The 22,456-nt window shown below is 50.0% G+C and overlaps 1 protein-coding gene across 1 annotated transcript in view; it reads right to left on the bottom strand.

Annotated features, from left to right (window-relative positions):
* Nucleotides 1–18,094, bottom strand: part of NOC4L (nucleolar complex associated 4 homolog) — a 155,670-nt gene extending 137,576 nt beyond the window's left edge. Inside the window, exon 1 of the mRNA XM_086942729.1 lies at nucleotides 17,884–18,094. Within this exon, the coding sequence (XP_086798855.1) occupies nucleotides 17,884–18,033 (150 nt within the window). The 5' untranslated portion in view covers nucleotides 18,034–18,094. The remainder of the gene's footprint in view (nucleotides 1–17,883) is intronic.
* Between the last annotated feature and the right edge of the window lie 4,362 nt (nucleotides 18,095–22,456).

The raw sequence follows: 22,456 nt of genomic DNA, 5'->3' as shown, positions 1-22,456 counted from the left end.
CACTGGCCCATATAATGTAAACTCTAGGCTATGGCTTATTGTCCCACTTAATTTTACCTTGCCGAGGTAGAACAGGGAATCGGGGCCAGTAAGGGAGGGGGAAGCTCAGGGGCCCAATGGGGTCCCTATTGATGTTTATAAGGCTCTCCTGCTGTTATGGGGTCCCATACTTACTATTGTTTTTAATGCGGCAGTAAATAATATGATCCCATCATCATGGGGGGAATCCATTATCATTCCGATCCATAAAAAGGGGGATAAGTCAGATGCAAAGAATTATCGCCCCATCAGCCTACTTTACTCTTCGGTGAAAATCATGAGCAGAGTATTGTTGGTCAGGTTGGAAGAATGGGCTGAAGATAGGGGGATCCTGGCTAGTTCCCAGTACGGCTTTAGGAAAGGGCGTGGAACATTAGACCAATGTTTAAATCTGGATCTGTTAATCGGCAAATACACCCAGGCCAAACATGGCTCCCTCTATCTCTGCTTTGCAGATTTAAGCAGTGCTTTTGATCTGGTGGACCAACCCACCCTATGGACAACATTATTAGAACTTGGGGCACCAGAGGAAATAATTTTTGTTTTAGCTCAACTGTATGAAAAATTACAAACTTGTGTCCGCTACGGGGTGAGCGGGAAGTGTACTCCTAATTTTAATGTAAAGTGTGGAATAAGACCAAGCTGCGTCCTCGCCCCCCTGCTTTTTACTCTTTTTATTAACGCAGTGGATGCAATTTTAAAAACAGTCAGAGCCCCAGGTTAACAAGGGTTAGATGTCCCGGTACTGCTTTATGCAGACGATGCTGTGTTATTGTCTAGGACTCCTATCGGCCTCCAGCGTCTGATGGATCGGTTTTCCGTTTTTTTTTTTTTATTTTTTTTTTAAATTTTATTTTTGTTGTTGCTTTCGCATGGTATGCAGTAACGTACATTAGGTCTTCAGTGCAGCGTCAACATTCAGCTGCCATAAATATTAGAGCAACTTTTTAGTATTTTATCCCCCCAACTTGAACTTGCTACTTTCGGGGCTAAGTTAACAACTAGCAATGTTCTATATCACCCTTAGAATTGTCTAAATTCAACTATCAGGTCTCGGTTCAAGTGTACATTTCAGTAAGGTCATCTGCAGGCAAGTGTCCATGGTCCTGTAACATTTACTATCCCCAGCTTCCACTCCCCCCTCCCCCCCTTCAATCTAGTCCTTCGTCTTCCTCTGAGCTGTCCCCATCTCCTTCCTCGGGCAGGGGTTCACAGAGGTTTCCCCTATATGTGTTCCAGGGTGACCAAATCCCGTTCCATTTTCGAGGGTTATGTCTCTGCTGATACACAGCCCGCTCAGCTAGCATAAGCACATCCATATTTCTGCACCACTGCGCCAGTGTCGGTGTTTCCTGTGCCCCCCAGTTCTTTGCGATGTCACGTTTCGCTAGCATTACCCCTATGACCACCCATCTCTTTGCATGCAACGAAAGGTCTGTTGGGCCCCAGACGTTCAGGAGACAGATCCTGGGATCTGGTGTAAATGGGTTCTGTAGAGTCTGGCCGATCGTGCGCGTGACTCGCCGCCAGTATTCCTGTATATGTGGACATGTCCATATGGTGTGGTATAGCGTACCCTCCTCCCCGCAACTTCTCAGGCAGTGTGGGTGTTCTGCTCTATGTATTTTGTACAGCGTCGTGCGTGTATAGTATACCCTGTGTAGCACTTTGAACTGGATCAATCTGAATCGAGTGGAAATACCCGCCTCCCTGGGCGAAGCTAGGGCTGCGTTCCAGTCTGCCTCATCTAGGTCTCCTATCTCGTCCTCCCAATACTCCTTTAGTTTCCCCAGGGGATCCGGCAGGTTATTCATGAGTTTCCGATAGGTGAGGGAGGTTGCCCCGGCCTCCATGTAGTCTGTAAGCAGTCGGTCCTCTAACGGAGTCGACTCCGGGGGCGCCGTACCAGCTTCTAGCACCGACAAGAGTGCGTGCCTGATTTGTATGTACCTATATGTTTCGGTCTCTGCAAGGTCATACTGTTCTCTTAGTGTCGTGAAAGAGAGCACACCCTCCCTGGTCCATAGATCGCCCACCGTGGAGATCCCAATAGTGTCCCATTGGTCGAACCCCTTGGAGCTGCGCAGGTTACCGAGGGCCTTGGCGTCCCATAGTGGCGTGAGCTTGGTGATCACTCCCTCCCATCCCAGCCGTCTCTGAGCTTTGTGCCATAGTGCAACAGTGTGTTTGGTAGGTCCCTCTAGTTTCCTCACCATCCCTCTATTATAGAGTGGGGCTAGCAGAGTTGATAAGCCTAGTTGGTGTCTATCCGCCCTGAACGCTGGGTCGTCCTGCGGTGCGTGTATCCACTGGTTAATCACCTTGAGATGAGCCGCCCAGTAGTACAGTTCAAGGTTGGGGAGGGCTATCCCACCGCTATACCAGTCTCTGGTCAATTTCAACTGTGCGACCCGGGCCGGTTTGGCTCCCCACAGGAGAGTGGACAGTTGGGCCGAGACTTGACGGAAGAACGATGCGGGAACTACCGCCGGCGTATTTTCCAGAACATAAAGGAAGCGAGGGAGCGCCAGCATCTTAAAGAGTGCCGCTCTACCTAGCAGTGTTAGGGGGAGATTTTTCCAAAGGCGCACGTCAGTCTTCAATTTGTCCAGCTGGGGCTGAAGATTCCGGGCAAGGAAGGTCGAGTGCTCCCCTGTAATCCATATCCCTAGGTATTTAAAGGTGACGCGTTCCACGAGTAATTGGCAATCTGTGGGTAGGAGTGGAAGGTCGCCCTTCACCATATATATCACCGATTTGGACCAATTGAGTTTATAGCCCGAGGCCGTGCCGTGGCTTTCACATAGAGCCAGCAAGACCGGGATTCCGGTCGTGAGGTCCGTGAGGTAGACGAGCATGTCGTCGGCGTACAGGGAAACCCTATCCTCGCCTCCACCTTCCCATTGTATACCTTTCAGCAGCTGGGTGGTCCTGAGGATCGTGGCCAAGGGTTCTAGCACTAAGGCAAACAGTAGTGGCGAGAGTGGGCACCCCTGTCTCGTGCCCCTTGCCAACGGGAACTCCCTTGAAATGTACCCGTTTGCGGTTACTCTAGCCATAGGTTCGGTGTATAGCAGCCTGACCCACGATATGAACGTTGGGCCGATACCAATGTGCTCCAGGACAGCAAAGAGATAGCGCCACTCCACCATATCAAATGCCATTTTGGCATCGAGCGACAGTACCGCTGCCGCTTCCTCCAGCTGTGGGGCTCGGGCCAATACTCCATGCAGCCGTCGCAGGTTCAGCGCTGTACTGCGGTGTGGCATGAAGCCCGATTGGTCCGGGTATATAAGGTGCGCCAGATGGGGCAGTAGCCTGGTGGCCAGCAGTTTCGCCAGGATTTTACTCTCGGCGTTAAGGAGGGAGATCGGGCGATATGATTCGCACTCCTCTGGGGGTTTACCGGGCTTAGGTATTGCGACTATTGTGGCTGTGCGCTGATCAGGGGGGAGCCGTCCCCGTTCCCGGCACTCCTGAAACATATCGAGTATTGGCGCGGACAGTGTCTCGGACATGAGTTTGTACCATTCTATTGGCACACCATTGGGGCCCAGTGCTCTCCCGGGGTGTATTGCTGCTATGGCTGCCTGTAGTTCCTCCTCAGTCAGATCGGAGTCGAGCTCGTCCCGTTGTTCTGGGGAGAGAGTGCGGGTCGGCACTCCCACAAGGGAGTTTTCTGCCATTTCCCGTGTGACCTCATATTCAGGGGAGTATACTGAGTGGAAATGGTCAGCTAGGATTTCCACTATTTGTGCCGGACTGGTATGTACCTCACCCTGAGGGTCCCTCAGTTGTAGTATCGCCCGCTGGCCACCCCGTGCCCTCTCCAACCACGCCAGGAGCTTCCCTGCCTTGTCACCTATGTCGTATACCCTGCTCGCAGTTGCGGACATATTGTCTCGCACCCGGCGGCGCAAAAAGTCGGTGTGACTCTGCTGGGCCAGTCGGAGTGTGTGCTGGGTGTCTCCAGTCGGGTTCCCCTCATGGTCTCGTGTGGCCTTATCTAGTTGTTCCTCTAGGTCTGTTAGCTCCTGACGTTGCGTGCGTCTGTGCTGTGCGATTACCGAGATCGCCTGTCCTCGGAGGACTGTCTTGTACGCCTCCCACAGAACAGTGGGCGACTCCACGGACCCCACGTTTTCAGCAAGGTAGGACCGTGTGCCTTTCCTCAGGGCCTTAGTGACGCCCGGTTCCTTAAGGTAACCCGGGTAAATAGGGTAAAGTCGTCTGTGGGATTGTCTCTGACTAAGCAGAGTCAATGTAAGCGGGGAGTGATCAGAGATCCCTCTCGGCTTAATTTGGGAGTCAGTGAAAGCGAGGAGACCCCCCCCCCAACGTCAGGAAATAGTCTATCCGCGACAGGCTATCATGGACTGTTGAATGGTATGTGTATTGCCTATCATCTGGGTGCAGTCGCCTCCAAACATCCACTAGACCCTGCGCTTCCATGAAGTCATGCAGTTTGGAGGGCCCTGGTGTGCGCATGCGCGTTGGGTGGCGGTCTAGGGATTCTTGTGCCACTGCATTGAAATCTCCCCCCAAAATAAGCTCCCCTTCAGGAAGACCTAACAAGAATCTCCCCAGTTCCGGGAAAGCTATGTTGTGTAGTGCTGGTGGGATGTAGACCGAGACCACGTTCAGTGGCTTCCCCTCCCACTGGCCGTGTATCGCTGCAAAGCGCCCCTATGTGTCTGTCGCCGTTGATTGGGCTATGAACCTGGATGAGCGATGAATTAATATCCCGGAGCCCCGGGACCCCCTTGTGAACCCAGAGTGTACGATCATGCTGTAGCCTCTTCTGTCTAGGGCCTTCGTAGCTGTGCCGATGAGATGTGTTTCCTGTAGTAGGACCAGGGCGGGGTGCATCCTCTTTATACTCTGCAGTACCAGCCCACGTTTAATCTTGTCGCCCAGGCCTCTTACGTTCCAGGACATGAGGAGTAGCGGGGATGTCTGCCCTACGTTAGTGTCTTCCCCCATCCTGCGTTAGTTTATGGCTCGTGGATTTACGCTCGGGGATGGCCAGGAGGCCTGTGCAGTGCCCCTGTGTGTTGCATTGTGACCATACCATCATATTCTCGTGTGCCCCATCGTAGCTAACCTGTCCCTGTATAGAAACTAGTAACCAAAACCCCCTTCTATCCCCAACTCCCCCCCTCCCTGCCCCCCTGCTCAACTGACTCAGAACTGCCCGCCCCCCCAACTCAGCAGAGTGCCTGATCCCACCCCTTAACATAGTACTTGCTCGCTGGGGTGAAGGTTTCTCCGTGGTCAGCGGCCCCCATCTTCAACTGCGGAGGCCTGTCCGCCCAGTGTCCAAGGCGGCGTTTACTGTTCATTACATGTTCCGGTCAGTCGGACTATGGCCGTGTCTTACAGATCCCCGTTCGCCTCGTCCTCCTGATGGTCGGATAAAGGGGAATGCACCTCCGGATCTTCGTCGTTGGCTTGCGAGCCCTGTCGGGGGCCTGTTGGTCGGTGTTTGTGCTGTCTATTAGAGCGACGAGGGCCCGCCGCCCTCCAACCCTCCAGCCAATCTTGCGCCACCTCCGGTGATTCGAAAAACCAGGTCCTGTTGTCCGCTACGACCCGAAGCTTGGCCGGGAAGAGCATCGAGTATGGAATTTCCCTGGCCCTGAGTTCTTTTTTGACCTCAAAGAAGGTTCGCCTTCTCCGCGCCACCTCGGCCGTGTAATCAGGAAAGAATGCCAGCGTCGCGTTCTGGATTTTAATAGGGGGTGAGTTCCTCGCCGCCTGCAGGATGGCATCCCGATCCCTGAAGTTGAAGAGCCTTGCTATAATCGGTCTGGGGTTAGCTCCTGTCTTGTGGCGTCCCCCCGGTACCCGGTGCGCCCTTTCCACTGTGAAGAAGGCGGAGAGTCCTTTGGGCTTCAGAGTGTCCTTGATCAATTTCTCAACATATAGGTCCATAGCCCTCGTGTCTTCCGATTCCGGCACACCAATAATACGGATGTTGTTCCGTCTCGAGCGCCCCTCTTGGTCATCGAGCTTGTCGCGTAGTTCCTTGTTCTCCTTCGAGATGCGTTCCATATTAATCTGTAGTTCCGAGACGTCCTCGACCAAGGACTTGGTCACGACTTCCATATTGTTCATTTTCTCTGTCATTTTATGGAAGTCTGCCCTTATAAGTGTGATCTCGGCCGAAATCGACCCCACCGTAGCCTGTACCTGCGTGAGGGCCCGCATGACATCGTCAATGGTCGCTTTCTTGCCCCCGGTCACTTCAGTCGTCTTGCTCCCCTGTGTTTTGGCGTCCTGCGAGGGGGAGGGGGAGCCGGGTTTTTCATAGGCAAAGCGATCTAGGCGTGCTTGTGTTGTCCCACCTTTATGCCCCTTGCCAGCCATCTTGGATCTGCCTGGGCCAAGCTATCGTCCTTCGCCAGCTACTGGAGATCTACCCTGGGCCCCGGCTGTGGTTATGGGGGGGACTGTGGCCCCCTTGCGGTGTCCCAATGAGTTTATGGATATGCACGGGCCAAAGATCTGGTGTGTGGTGGCCGGCCGGGTCACTGACTCCGTAGTGGGGCACGCAGCCGAATGCCGCCGCTCTGTAGGGCTCCCTCTGCCCCTTTCCGCCACCGCTCACAGCGACCCTGGCTCACCGGAGTTTTCGGTGCTCAGTCCCCTAATGGCGAGGGGGGGGGGGGGTCCGGGTCGCTCCCAGACGGGTCCTATTGCTGCGAGGACGGGTGCCCTGCTTCGTCGCCCTGTCGGTGCTTGGGTGGGGTCCCCTCGGGTCTGTTGCGCTTTCTCAGACTCTCTGGTCGGTCAGGGGGGGTTCGCCGTACTCACACGGTGTCAGCGCGGTTCCGCTGCACTGGCCGCTGCTGCCGAAGATGGCGGCGTCAGTTTCCCCCGTCGTCGCTCCGGGCGCTGGAGTCCGCCTTCACCGAGCGTTCCCCTCACCTCCGCTGAGCCTCTTGACAGGCCGATCGGCTCCCCCCGGTCCGGTGACGGATGCTGGAGGGGTCGGCTCCTGAGCGTCCCGGCGTTTTCCGCGATCGGTTGTTTCCGGCGGATGGCTGCCGGACTCAGGCCACTTCCTGTCGGCGTGCTGCTTACTGTGCCTCCCGGTCCGGAGGTCGCCCACAGGCCCGCTCGGGGCGCTGACTGCAACTGGTGTTCCTGACCTCGGATTGGGGTCCGGCGAATCCGGATCGCCGCCGCCTGGTCCTGGGCTTCGCTGCCTACCCGCCTGGGTAATTATAGTGCCGGATCAATGTTCGGATTTAATTGGGAGCCGCCTTAAACACGGAGCTCTCCTTCTAGGCAGCCGCCATCATCGGCTGCTAGCCACGCCCCTCCCCGGTTTTCCGTTTTTATTAAGGATAAGAAATTACTGATTAATAAGAACAAAACCCATACGATGATCTGTGGGGTAAGGCCGAAAAAAACCTATGTATTTTTTATAGATGGAGTAAAAGTGCAACAAGTGGAAAAATTCTGTTATTTAGGGGTCACCTTTTCGAGGGATAGAAGCTGGTCACAGGAATTTATAAATGTACGGGCGAAGATGGCCAAAAGCGCTTATGGTGTATTTAGATTTGCCTCAAAAATTGGTGATAGACGAATTGGTGGTATGATGCAGATCTATCGGGCAAGGTGTGTCTCGATTGCATTATATAGGGCAGGGGTCTGGGGATACCTTAATGTAGGCTGTTTACAAACCGAGGAAAATACATTCCTCAACAAGCATTTGCAATGCAATAGGTCTCGCATTAGGAAAGTTTGAGCTATTGGTATTGTAAATGACAATTTTTTTATTTAGGTTTTGTTTTTGAAAATAGCGAAATTAATAGCTTTGTCATTTACAATGCCAATAGTTATAACTTTCGCAAATGTGACACCTATAGCATTTGTAATGCAATATGTGTTGTATTTACGTGACTTACTTGTATTGATATTACAAATAATAATGGCTTTTAATTTTTTTTCAATAATTAATACTTAAATAAAAGTTATTGTAATTTATAATGGCAGGGGTGGGTGGGGGGGTGTGACGGGGTGCGGGGGTGTGACGGGTGAGGGGGTGTGACGGGGTGCGGGGGTGTGACGGGGTGAGGGGGTGTGACGGGGTGAGGGGGTGTGACGGTGTGTGGAGGTGTGACGGTGTGTTGAAAATGTTCAGATCATTCCTCAGGCTCTTTCCCTTAGTCAGTGCCTGTGCTACACAATTAGTGCTGCGTACATATTTGTACAAGACATCTAATTTTCCTAGGAGCATCTGTCACCCAATTTTCTATTTAATACAACACAAGCTCAAATTTTCCATTAACTCGGCATTCACCATAGCCCACAGCTGCACAGAGTGTATCCTTTCCAAATCTGGGGCCCATTGTTTATCCGAGTGCTACTTCCAAAACACACTTCAGAATCAGTTCAAGTCAGCCAGGCATGAATGACTGCCCACACTACATTGGATTGTACACTACTTGTACATTTACCTAGCACAGCTATACAAATCTAGAATAAATCCCAAAGCACTGACTGGGATTTAGAATCTACGGCTATAACCTGATTCAGTAGTGATCCCTTTGTTCGGTATAGGTTTACACAGAAGTGAGATACAGATGGGGCAGGAGGGAGAGCAAGAACTGCACCTAATCTATATAGCTGAAATATACATGGTTGAGTTGCTTTGCTCACTAGCCTGCCACCCCACCCAAATTACTGTGACTAGTGGGCTGTGGTAGAAAGTGAAAAGGTCCCGTCCGATCCCACTTGCCTGGATTCTGGCAGTATACCTAAAGTACTTATAAATAAACGCTGTTAGCGTTACGCAGAGATCGGCCAATGCCACGGCTTGTAGACCACTGTCTGCAATCCAGTCACAGGGAAAGTGACGAGGACAAATCCGCCATACTTCAGGCAAGGCAAACCACCCCTCATCTTGAAATCGGCTTCAAAGTAATCAACGGCTTTAGGGGGGAGGGGGGGGGGGTGATCAGCAGCACGAATCTTAGGTTTTCGTTTTACTGGGAACCCCCCCATTCAGACATTTTGGACATTGTGAAAGAAGCTAGTTTTAGGCCATGATATCCTCAGAGGCCTTCAGCGCAGCTAGTTTTAGGCCATGATATCCTCCGAGGCCTTCAGCGCTCTGAAGTGAATGAAGAAACATTTCTAGAGCGCATGGTTACCCAGGAGCATCCCAGCGCTAAGTGGTGCAAGCACCACTGAGACAAAATGACGTTCAAAGTATAAAACAGACAGAATTCAGAGTAACAAACAAAAACACTAGCTTGCGACGCAGATTAATCAACATTGTAAGTGCAGAGATGCAAAAAAGCTAAGGTTGGTAGATACACAATCCAAGCAATTGGATTAAAAGTTAACTTCTCTTGAAACTCGAGGCACTTTGCTTTTTGTATGTTGTATTTTGCTTCAAAATAAAACGGCTGTGCTGCATAGTAATTGATCAGAATAAGGGCAAAGCACAAATTCCTAGTAGAGTTAATGATTTGCCAGAGTGGTTCTGTAATCTTGGGCGGTGACAACAGAGTTGGGAAAAGACATTGTGGCCAAAACCCCGCTCTCCCTCCGTAGAAAACGTCAGACAGCCAAAGGCACAGAACGGCGGCGTCTGCCTGAGTCGGCTCAAGGCAGGCTCAGAGTGCATTCCTGAAATAGCGGCCAGAAAACAGATGCAGACACTTGCAGCCGCAGTCTTTTCATCCTCCGTTACTGAAGCCCCGCCCAAACATAAATCAACAGGAACAACTAAGCAAATGTCATTCTGAGAAGGCACTGGCAGGGCAGTGAGCAGGTAGGGAGTTCATCCCTAGCTCATATGTTAGCATGCCTAGGATTGATCCACAACGCCGCTAAAAGTTTAGCGATAGAGCGACCAGATCTTGGGAACCAAAAGCCGGGACATTTTACAACAAGTGTGCGTGTGTACTTCTAGCCCTTGTTTCATAGTCTCAGTATCACAACAAACAATTACAAAGGAGGGATTCTTAACTCAAATGCAGCTATCCAGATCTGTGTGCAGACATTATTATGAAGAGTCTACTGTAGCCAACATTCAAGGATTTCATTTATTTCCATAGCATTACGAACCAGGTAAGAAACGAGAGTGCCGCCGCGCTGCCCGCGGCGACCCGGAAGCTCTTGGCCGGCCGGCCAATCCACTCGCGGCCGACCGGAAGTCCCGCCTCCCGAGGTCCGCGAGGTCTGCGAGCTGCCGGCGCATGGAGCGCCCTGCCGTCCGGTGTAGCCCGGGTCCCCAGGAGGGGGCCGGGGAGAAGGAGGAGTGTGGCGCCTGTTGCGGGGCTCCTCCGACCTGAGGGAGCCCCGATTTAGATGAGGAGACGCGCCGTGAGGAGCCCCGCCGGAGGAGCGCAGTTGGTGAGTGGGGCCCAGGGCTGATGTAAAGTGCGTGCGTGCCTGTGTGTATGCCTGGGGGGGTGGTGGAGGGGGGGAGGGGGAGTGTATGCGCGCGAGGGAACGTGTGTGCGCATGCGTGACTGTGTGTGATTGAGTGAGAATGGGAGGTAGGGGATAGTGTGCCTGTATGTGTGCCTGTATGTGTGCCGTATGCCTGCGTGTGCATGCGCGCGCCTGTGTGTGTGCGTGCATGCATGCAGAGGGGTGGGGGCTGCCTGTGTCTGTGTGTGAGAAAGGGCTTTGCGCATGCGCAGCTACCAGACGCTCGCTCCCGAGGTGAAATCTGACCTCGTCAAAGCGCGCGTCTGGTAGCTGTCCACATTCCTAAATACGGGCCACAAAAGGTCTGAAGCAGACACTCTCAATGCTCACGCATTGAGAGTAGGTCTGCTCGACCTAAAAAGCTCATTTGCCTACCTACCTCTGCCCCAACCGATTTAATCCACAGAGAAGTTGGGGACGATCATATATAAGATATAATCTCTTTACGGCCCTTAATGATCTGGCGTTCCATCTGGCTAAAGGAAGAGACCGCTTTTAACCAACTTGTAATTAACGACTTTCTTGACCTGGATAATTATTCAAGGATTCTTTGGTTAAAGTATATTGTAGATAGTTTTCAGCTAATCTATGGTCTTAACATAATAGCCGATCCCTGTGCCACAGGGGATTTCCCAAAGATCGAGATGAAAAGGAAATTTCTGTTGTATAAATCACAAAGGCGTTCAATTACCAATGGTCATTTGTCCACACTCAAGTTCTATAATAAATATATAGACTGTGTAGGTTTCCAGCCATACTTGAGTCAGGTGACTAGACCAACCCATAGATTTGTCCTCACTAGACTTAGGCTCGGACTGGTCCATCACCTGGTGGCTTTTCCGCATCTCAAAAAGCACCCGGTTGGTCCTTGCCCGTGTGATGGACAATCCAAAATGGGCACATTGCACTTTTTGCTTATTTGCACCCTCTATATGAATTTTCGGGTGGCCTATCTAAAACCAATGTTTAAAAAAATATGGTATCTATGATGTTAACGAAGCTATGAAGCTGATTTTTAAAATGAATACCCTGATAATTGCTTTTTTATTGATACTTTTTTATGTAAATCTATTTATGCTAGGAAAAGCATGATGTTTTAATTACTTGTATTTCTAGTTCAACTCTGCATTTTGTTGTCTAAATATGTAGGTTTTATGTGCTTTTATGGTCATTTGTATTATATGTACCAAATAAAGCCTTATGAAATTGAAATTGAAATTGGCTTCTACGAGCGGTTTAAACAAGCCAAATGCACTAACATATTTGGCTAGCCGCAAGGTCGTTTCTCGGTCTTTATGAAGCAAACCAACAAGATCAAAGTTGGGCCCCACAATCAAAACTCCCAGCTCTGCAAGTGGCAACAGTCTCAGGTTTAACAATTGCTCATAAAAATCTTCCATTGCTTCTGATCAATTGCTATCACAACCCGCAGAAAGCATCAAAACAGCAAGCAACCAGTGACCTCTGTAACCACCTAGTAAATTCCCTTCTCAGAAAGTTGTCCTCACAGGGGACTTTAACATCAGTGACCTGGGAAATCCTAGCAATGCTACTCGAAATAGCAAGGAACGGGAAAAAATTAACAATTTCCTCGGTTCCTTGAAACTAATCCCTGCCACACAAGTGTTCAAGGCCCAAGACCCCCAGTATCAGTCACACAGCACCTTCATATAAATCTCAACAATCAATTACATCATCCTGTGTAAAACCTTCGCAAATAATCTTACCAACTTTGATATTTCCAACAGGGGGAAAGCAACCACAATCCCCTGACTAATGATGGACCTAGGAATACCAATGCCGACACCATTTCGCGCGGTGGGCACTTCCACATGAGCGGAAGCTACAAAGTTAGACAGGATGATCAAATGGAGGGCCACAAATACATCCACAGTGATCAACTGGCTACGCAAGGTGCTCAGAAATTTCAAAAATGAACAGGGAGACTTACAAAACAACTGGGGCAAACTGACAACAGAACTTACGGACTCGTTACTCGCCACTGGAGCCCGTAAGCAAAGCCCCCTACTCCTCCCGGCACAAGGGAAGGTTCAGCTCAATCAACTAGACAATAAGCCCACTGTTATTCACGGAGAAATCTAAGAAGATCCCTGCGCAACTATAAGCTCAACTCCACCACTAAACAGGCACAGGAAGCCACTGAATCACCTAACACGTATAAAAAATAACCAAACCTCTCCAAGCCCTAAACGGGAAAAATCAGCACACCCCCCACATGAGCCAACCCACTAAACTGACAGTAGCTGACACAGACGAGCATGTGCGAAACTGCACAGCCATCTAGCACGTCGGAATCCTGTGCCGCGCGCTGCTATAGGCTGGGAGCCCCTAATGCTCCAATCCTATATCACCTTACTCGTTAGCAGTACCTCCTAAATCTAGACGACTCTCTGGATATGTTCTGCCTCGGGATTGGTCTTAACCCGACCCTGGACGATAAAAGAATTATGAGCAAATAAACAACTGTTAAAAGATCATCGACGGACATAATTAGCAGAGTGAATTGCACGGATGGTCAATGTAAGCAATGAACAAGTGGTCTTTTTAAGTGGGTCACATACCGACACGACACAAACAATGCAGCTCCACCCCGCCGCCTGCACTGCAGACAGTCGAGAGCTCCTTGCACTTGTCGCACGTCAGCCGGCCCAGCAGGTGAGCTACCTGAGAAGCGCGCCTCCGAGCCCGACGCCTCCAACCCCGGCCGCGCACGTAAGGGGCCGTCGTCTATCCTTGTGAGGAGAGGGGGGCAGGGCGGGGAGTGGGGTCCGTGCCGCGGCGAACTGTGTACGTGGGGTGCGTTCCGCCAGACCTTGGCGTAGTTGCGTGTTGTGTCAACAGACGGCTGGCGCGGAACTCTTCCGTTGTCATTGTTGGCTGTGGGGTTAAAGTCCACTGATCTCCCGGCTATGGCGGACCTGGATAAACGTCTGGCTGACGGGAGGAGGGTGCCCTCAACATATGAGCCAACTGGCACCTAGACCCCTTCATGTTCGGGTGCATTGGTCCAGTAGATTTAAGTGACGAGAATCCTGGCTGTAACCTGAGCTATATCTGGGCAAACCGGACCTCGGGCACTGCACCGCCAGGATACTCAGTCCTGGAACGGGTCTGAACTGTGACCCGAAGGACTGAATGATAGAGAGAAATAGCAAAGCACATGCCACAAGAGTAGCGCGCCAGGTAAGAGGCTAAATCAAGAAGCGCTACTGGCAAAGGTGACAACAGCAATAGAAGGTAGACAGAAAGTAGCTAGTAGGCGCTGAGATACCGCAGGAAGACATAGGGGTGAGGGTGAGAGGCAGAGATGTTCAAAACTCGAGCAGAAGCAGGGAAAAGAAAGAAGAATAGGGAAGGCAGCACTTGAGAGACGAGTTGCTGCAGAGAGGGGTTGTGCATTTCACTCGAGAGGAAAGATAGAGACTGTTGGGAAAGGTAAATTAGTGAGTTGCTACAGATTTAAACAAGCAAGGATATCTGGAGATATGTATGGAAAAAAGGGAGGGAAACAAGGCTGGGATGTGAAACATGTATCGCAGACTCCATGTAGTACACTTTTCTCTCTTGACTTCCTGCTGGCATAAAAGCTTTCTTCTTCTTCTTATTATTATTATTATTACATTTGTACAGCGCGCAGCTACCCAGAGGTTTCCCGGCGCTAGAGAACACAGAAGGATGAAAGGCTAGGCAACAAAAGTGGTAGGGGGACTACTGATTGAAAAGCCAGGTTTTTAAGTCTTTACAGAATTTGAAATAGTGTTGTTCAGTGCGTAAGTGATTGGGGTGTGAGTTCCAGAGTGAGGGAGCTAGATAGGAAAAGGAGCGTCCACCCATTCTGGCTCGTCTGATCCTAGGGACTTGGAATTTGTGTTGATTGGAGGATCGAAGAAGGCGGGGGCGATAATGGTGCACTAAGGCCTTTAGATAATGGGGTGCTACAATGGAGTTGATTTCATGCATGTAGCATAGGGCTTTAAATTTGGCACGACTGTCAATTCGGAGCCAATGAAGGTCAAGTAGTGAGGCTGAGATAGCAGTTTTATTGGGAAGTTTGCAGAGTAATCTTGCAGCAGAGTTCTGTCCAACCTGTAGCTTGCGTAGCACTTCCTTGCTTGCTCCCAAGTACAGAACATTACCGTAATCCAATCAGGGGTTCTGGCCCCGTGCCCCATCCAGCCGCAGACAGACTTGCCTTTGGCGTGCCTTCGGTGCGCGACTGAAAGTACATCTGATTTTAAGGGCGTAGGTTCGTCAGCTGCGAGCAGCTGATTGGCAGCCTGGCCCGGAAGTTGTGATTCACTTCCTCAAGGCCCGGTTCCAGTCCCTCCACACAAACCAAACTTTTGGCCGTGGACCGGGGACATAGAACCTGAGTACAAGAGGTAATGCAAATTATTTGTGCTCAATACAATCTGCTCTTGTAAAGTGGTTTAAAAGCAATATGTGAAAATTATCTTCTTTATGGGGCCATCTGTTGGCCCCATAAAGAAGATAAGAAAGCTTTTACGCCAGCAGGAAGTCAAGTCAGACAGTCTGAAAAGGACGGGGCTTAAAGAGAAAGAAATACGTCATGGCGACCTCTTCTCCAATTGCTGGCCACAGTTTAGGAGGCTAGCCAATGGAGAAGAGGCGCTGGGCTTAACCCTCGCTAGTGTAACTGACTCTAAAACATAACATCTCGCGAGCTCAACTGCGCAGTATGCCACGCAAGACCTAAAAAAGACAATTATGCACAATCAAGAACAAAATAGCATTGTGAATAAAAGGAATCTGGGGCTATGACTAATCGAGGACTTGTGCAGAATTCCCGTGGGTCGAAGGTCAACTAGTATTTTCCAAAGGCTGGTCCAAACTTGTACTTAGTCCTTTCCCATACATGAACGATTCCCTTGTTTTTACAATACAGGCATCAGGGACAGCAATGGGACACATATGTTTCTAAGCACAGACAAGAGATGTGCCCAAAGGTTAGTGGAAAAGCAGACACAGTAAATGTTTAGGAAAGACTTCTGTTGTTTATCTAAAGTGCAGATCATGGTTACTGACAGGAGCAGTACGTTGGACCATGTATGATGTAAAATTGTCCAAACAGAAATAAGATTTTGTAGGTAAAAAGCATGGTATAGGGCCATTATTCGGTTTGAGGTTGGAGAAAGGACAGTGAGAATAACGAGCTCCTAGATGATCGAGTTAGCAATTAAATGCTGTGTCACTAAAATCTGTTTTGTGGCAGACAAATCAGCACCAATCATCCGAGGGCAACTGAATAACATATCGAAGTACAAATAGGCGCTCCAGGTTAAAAATACCTTTCTCCCTGGTTTGCTTGCGTCACAAACTTGAACTGGGGTTATGTTTACGAGTCAGAAGGGCACTGGTCTTAGTCCCTGTGCCCTTCAGTTGCTCCGATTGAATTACCAAGCCTGCTTCTTTGCTGTATTTCTGCCATTTTTCTTGACCCAACTGTCTCTCTCTGGTCTCTGGCCCCCTCGCCGTCCAGACCCCTTGCTTCCCGCCTCTGTTCTCCCGGCCCCTCCCCTCTCCATGCGCCCGTTCTCCCACCCGTTTTCCTGCCTCCCAACTGAGTGTCCCTCTCCTCCCCTACAAATGCAGACCGCTGCGGGGGAGCGCTCGTGAGACCTTGACCTCGGTTACAGGCCCGCACTCCCCCCGACAGATCCTGCTGCCCCTGGTCCCCTGCCTCATGGGTTCGAGGCTGCGGTGAGCTACTGCCAGAATTCCTGCTCTGATGCATTTTATTTTTTTGAGTATTATTGTGTGCCCTGTATTTATCTTGATTCTATTTTTCTGAGTACTATTGTGTGTCCTGTATTTCTCTTGATTCAATTTTTCTGAGTACTATTGTGTGCCCTGTACTTCTCTTGATTCCACACCTGCCAGCTTCTTGCTGTATTTCTGCCATTTTTCTTGACCCCACTGTCTCCCCCTGGTCTCTGGCCCCCTCGCCGTCCACACCCCTCGCTTCCCGCCTCTCTCCATGAGCCCGTTCTCCAGCCCATTTTCCCGCATCCCAGCTGAGCGCCCTCCACTCCCCTACAAATGCTGACCGCCGCGCCAGGACCCATGGACCCCGCAAACACCCAGACGCCGGCCTCCACTACGACTCCAGCACCCTCAACGCACTCAACAGCGGACGATCACGCACCTGCAGCCTGGCCGCTCCGAAGCGCACCTATGGACCTATGCTGCCACTTAACTGAATATAGGACAGTCTAGGGGTAGCATTGTGTGTCCCAATTCCATATATCTGAATGCTGGCGTAAGCTGTGAAATAAAATTATTATTAGGGTGACCAGACTTTAAAAAACTAAAACGGTGGCATTATATATACACAAATATAGAAGTGGTACAATTTGAACTGAGGGGGCATGAAACTAGACTCATTCTGTGTTCACTCAACCCTCTCTGAAAACCAGAAAACGTGGAGGAAGAAGAAAAATAATAGTAAGGGCTTAACACATTATTGATAAAGAGCTTACATTTCCCTTGGACCATGTGCGATCACATCATTAAATTCAGGTTCCTTTTTACTTTGCATCCTTTGACTTGTAGTGGCAGCTTTATAATTGGATAACCAGAACTAAGCGTCGAGATGCAAATAAGCAAAAATATGGCCTAAAAAACGATTTTGCATTGAACTTTGAGGGTTGAGAGTTCTGAAATAAATAAGTTACAATCCTTAAAGTCCCTCCCAACTACTGCATGAAGACCCCGCCCCTAGACCCAACACTAACGATCCAAATGATAGACACATCACTGCTTCTATTAGCAATCTATCAGTCAAAAGCAGAGTCTTCAAGCTTTGTTGACAAGTAGCTTCTCCAGTTGAGATTAATTTTTTTTACATTCAGGTACTTGTAGTCCTAATTTTTCAATCAACTAAACAATAGCATCACAACTAACACAAAACAAAATCATGACTTGATAATCTGCTTAACTTATCGAACCTTGAAGTTCGAGGGCTCAGCACCTTACAAACCAAACCACGTGGGTGAGTTCTTCTTGAAATCATCTAATTTCGCTCATACCCCACACGCCTCGATTTTATTATTAGAAGGCATAACGAGAATAAATCAAATATATTACTGGGATTAAATATTTAAATCACGATAGAGCTAATAAGATAACACTTCTACCACACACATCAACCGGTCGATTATCATGAACGAAGGCGAACCAACAGGTACGCTCTAAGCCTCAGTTCTCTTAGTGGTCCTCACCAATGTTCACACAGAACACTACATTTCAATATGGCCGCGGTATTAGCAGATGTAAGGGCAGAGCTACAACGCGCATGCGTACGTTTCTTTAGCCCAATGCAGGCGTATCCAGGTTCCTAACGTTTACCTGCAGGTACTCCAAGATATCAAAGACGGCGTTGGCGTTCTTCCGGCTCTCCAGCACCGCTTCCAGGCTCGAGGCCAGCTTGGTGCGGGTGTCCGCCGCCCCAGGACGTTCCCCGGTACGCTTCGCTTTCCTATCCACGCGCGGCGCCATGCCTAAGGAGATGTACCACGTGGGCAAACAGCGAGCTGGAGAAGCTGCATGTCACATGGGCGGAAGTGGTCGTGTCTTAGTCGTGCTTGTTCTGAAACGCAAGAGAAGGCCAACTTTCCTTGAAAAGAAATCTAAACATAGTCTATCTCACAGCAGTTCTAAACAGAACATATTCTAAATGGAGCCCAGGATGAAATACCAGCCATTGGTTCACCGTTCACCTTAATTTTTTTTAAATGTGCAACTTTAGGTGGCAAATTATTTAGAGTATTATTGATTTTCATGAGGAGTTCGAGTTGTATTTATTTTATTATTTATTTTTCGAGTTTTATAGCACAAACTTTACTCAAGGGTATCCGAGGGCTTTACATGGTAATCACAGCAATATTTGTGGCTGCGCTCTCTAGTGTTCCCGAGGGATTCTGGGAACGAGCGGCTGTGATCTCAGATGCCGCACAGCACCCGGACAAACAGTCGCGTTCCCGGCGCTCTGAATAAAGAAACTTACTTACACCCAATAACGTGTCTGTTACTGCGAGCGTACTGTTGCAAATTGGCGACGAGGAGCAGGATACAGCAACCGCCCCCCCCCCCCCCGTCAAAGCAAAGACCAGAACCTACCGCACAAATTCCAGGACAGAGCGCGGCAGAGGAGTGCAGACATGCCAACCCTCCCGATTCAGGCGTGAGACTACGTATTTGAAGGCTAGTCTCCCGCCTCCCGATTCCTACAAGCAAACATCCGATTCCTCGGGGGTTTCAGCTGACAGGGCTTGGTATTGTGTAAAGTGCTAATTCTTGAAGCAAAGAGTGGCGATGCAGGGGCTCTTCAAGGGGTGAAAAAACAACAAAGCGTCATTAACAAGGGAATCCTCTTTTAAAGACCTGCGAAGTAGGGGGGGGGAGGCTGTTTCAGCCCGGGCAGCCACAGGATGGTGGGGGGTGCATGCACTGCCAACAACCTGCCAGGCCAGTGCCCAGTACTTGCATCACCCTCTCTGCCTGCCATTATGCTCCATGCTTCTGAAAGGTAAGAAAAAAACGTGCATTTACGTTTCAAATGTCCGATCCTACAGCAGCACACCTCCAAAGTCCATACATTCCGGTAACCCGATTCAAAGTCCCATTCTCCCGATTTTTTTTTTTTTACATCTCCCACTTTGCTCTCCTGAAATGTTCGCATGTATGGGAGTGCACTACCCCACGAGGGGAGAGGAAACTCAGAACACCCTAGTGCACACCACTAAAGCTGCGATTTCCCCAGATGAGTGCAAGCAACGCTCAGGAGCTGCACAAGAGTGCCAATTTGCTGGGAGTGAGCCTACAGCACCACATGACTGCCCTGGTGCTGGGAACTAGACCCACAGGCACTAACACCAGCCACAAGGCAGACACTGACTGCACGGAAATAGGACTAGGCCCCCTGGGAAGCACCAGCCCACACATGAGAAACCACTCCTTCCCGCAAAGAGTACCCAGACGCCAGCAGCGCAGAGCAGCACATAGGCACAGCAGTGGGCTCACCAGCCAGAATCCCACCATCCAGGCCAAACCTGAAAGGGCAAAGAGCTGGAGCGCCAAGGCTCACCCCGAGACGGGGAAGGGAGTACTACACACACGCAAGCAGGAAGGGCAGAAGAGAGACAAACCCCGGGGAGTCCACCGGGAGTCACCACCCATTAAGTCCCAACCCAGCGGGCGGAGGGAAAGATGTGCGCACAAACGTCGTCTCTCACCAATCTAGTCCCATTCTTACCCAAACGGGGAGAACCAGTGATGCCATGGGAGGACTGAAAGCGATACTTTCTGAACTACCTGTCTACCTGCCTGCTTTGGAGGATGAGGGAGAAGGCAAATTCTCCAGCGCAAGAAGGAAGAGAATACTTCTACACAACCTAGGCCCTGAGGGCATTAGAGTGTTTGATGATTTGGTGAAGAAAACCAGGCTCCAGAACGACACAGATGAATTCCAGCACGCGTTGGAGGATTTAGATTCCCACTACCGTCCAGTAGTGTGCACAGCGATAGACAGATGCAGTTTTTTCCAGAGAAAACAAAACAGTGGAGAAACAATAGACGAGTATGTAGCGGCGCTGCAGAAGTTAGCGTTAACGTGCAAATTTGGCACTCTGCATGATGAGCTCATCAGAGATCAGATCATAATGCACACGACTAACACGGCGACCCAAGAGAAATTGTGGGTGAACGGAGACGCCCCTCTCAAAGAAGTCGTGGCACTTGTGAAGAAGGCGGAGCTGTCGAAGAGGTGTGCAAAAGCAGCTAAAAGAGAGAGTGTCACCAAAACACCAGTGTGCAGAATAACAGACAAGGGCAAACAAGAGGCGACCCCGCAGCACACACAACCAAACTCCAGGTTCCAGAAGAAATACCCCCCCGAGAACCGCGAGGCCCTAAAGACCGCAGGGAGAAGTCCGAAATAACTGCTACAGATGTGGCAGCCAAACAAATGCCAGCAACAACAAGGGATGCCCGGCGTTTAGAGCAAAAAGCTCTTTCTGCTGCATAATGGGGCACTACAAAAAAGTGTGCAGGCGGAAACTGAGGAGGCCGGAAGTGAAGTATGTAGCCCAAGAGACAGACCAAGAGGAAGAGGCACCGGAAGGAGAAGAGGAAGAAGATGAAGTCTTGTGTGTAGATGAACAAGTTTTGGGAGTAAACTGCGCAAGATCCAGGAAACCGGTGTTACAAATGGAAATAGGAGGAATGCCGATCAACATAGTAGCAGATTAAGGCTCCCCATATACTATCGTGCAGCCGACAGTGTGGGAGAGAGACTTTGAACCCCAGACGCGCAGGAACTTACTTCCAACAGACATATACCCAGTCACGTTTACCGGCGAAACCATAGCTATGGTGGGTTACTGCACCCTCAGGTTCCAGTTCAGAGGAAGAGCAGCTGAAGGAAAGCTCTATGTCGCGGAGAAGGGACCATCAGTCCTAGGATGGATGGACCAAGGAGCCCTGGGGATCCAACTCAACCCAGGAGGAACCACACAAGTGATGATGACAGACACAGCGCAGGCATACGAAGAAGGGGCGTGGAGGAAAGAATACCCAGAGGTCTTCAAGGGAACGATCAGCCGGATGGCGAAATTCACACACAAAATATGCCTAAAAGCAGGAGCGCAACCAGTAAGCCACAAGGTGCGTAACAATCCCTTCCGGAGCAGAGAAGCAGTACAAGAAGAGCTCCAAAGATTGGGAAAAAATTGAGTCATAGAAGCCATAGAACACGCTGAATGGCTCGCTCCATTGGTGGTCGCTCAGGATCCCAATGGGAAGGTACGTCTGTGTGTGGATTTGAGGGAGCTCAATAAGAACATCACAGTAGACAAGATCCCGCTGCCCCAGATAAACGAGATGCTAGCTAAAACCAAAGGAGTAAAGGGGTTCTCCACGGTGGACCTCACTTCCGCGTACCACCAAATTGCCCTGCATCTGGAGTTCTGGACTTTTTTGGTTCCGTCCAGAGGTGTCAGGGTACAACACCCGAAGACCCCGGAGTTCCACCTGCCTTGGTGCACAAATGAACAGAAACACGGGCTTCTCGATGGTGGCGTCAAAGACCAAAGGTTTATTACTGCAGGGACACAGAAGTCACAGAATCTACACACGGGCAGAAACTAGGAGCCTGTTCGATTTGTACAAAGTGGGTTGCTCCTTATATACTAAAAATTGTGCTCTAGGCAAATATTTCACATGTCGGTACATTCCCAAACCTTTTGTGTCTCTAAACAATAAATATTTGGCGTTACACAGGAACTGTCGATAATATCTGATACCAAACATCACGAAGAGGGGTTCCCACTAGTTCATCACAATCCCCTGTCAATATTGCTTTCAGGACCCGGACCGCCTCATCGTAAAGTTCGTTACCTCCCCCTAATAAAGGCCCAGAAGGAAAGGAGCAGAGCCAGGTGCAGAAGATAGAAAAGCGGGATAAGAGATGTTTGTGGGTTGTAAATGGGCAAGGCTACCGGCTTCGGCCGCCTAATCATGATCAGGTACAATGGACACGAAGACCAGTTTGGCAAGACTGGCCTCGGGCAGAGGAGGCAGCCTTTGTCGAGTCATGCAGCTACAGCATGATCTGGTTTAGGGTGCACGTGTCATGTAAGAGGTGAATCTCCGGCTAAGGCTACGTGTCCTTAATCAAAGTGGAGTGAATGAAATGATTCGAAGCTATTGCATATGTGAGGGCAAGGAAACACAAAATGGCGGCCATGATCTAAGATGGATGTCGTGGGTATATCAGAAATATGTCAATGGAAGGAGTGCTCTTGCTCGTAGCGTAGCGAAAACACTAGGATATACTAAATGGATCATTTGCGGTTCACTGATACCAATATTATGTATTTCCGACAAACTTGAAAACACGGGTTCAAGTCGTCACGGAACCGTC

The sequence above is a fragment of the Lissotriton vulgaris genome, chromosome 11 (assembly GCF_964263255.1).
Source record: "Lissotriton vulgaris chromosome 11, aLisVul1.2, whole genome shotgun sequence".
Taxonomy (NCBI): domain Eukaryota; kingdom Metazoa; phylum Chordata; class Amphibia; order Caudata; family Salamandridae; genus Lissotriton; species Lissotriton vulgaris.
This window is presented reverse-complemented; position numbering and strand designations above follow the sequence as displayed.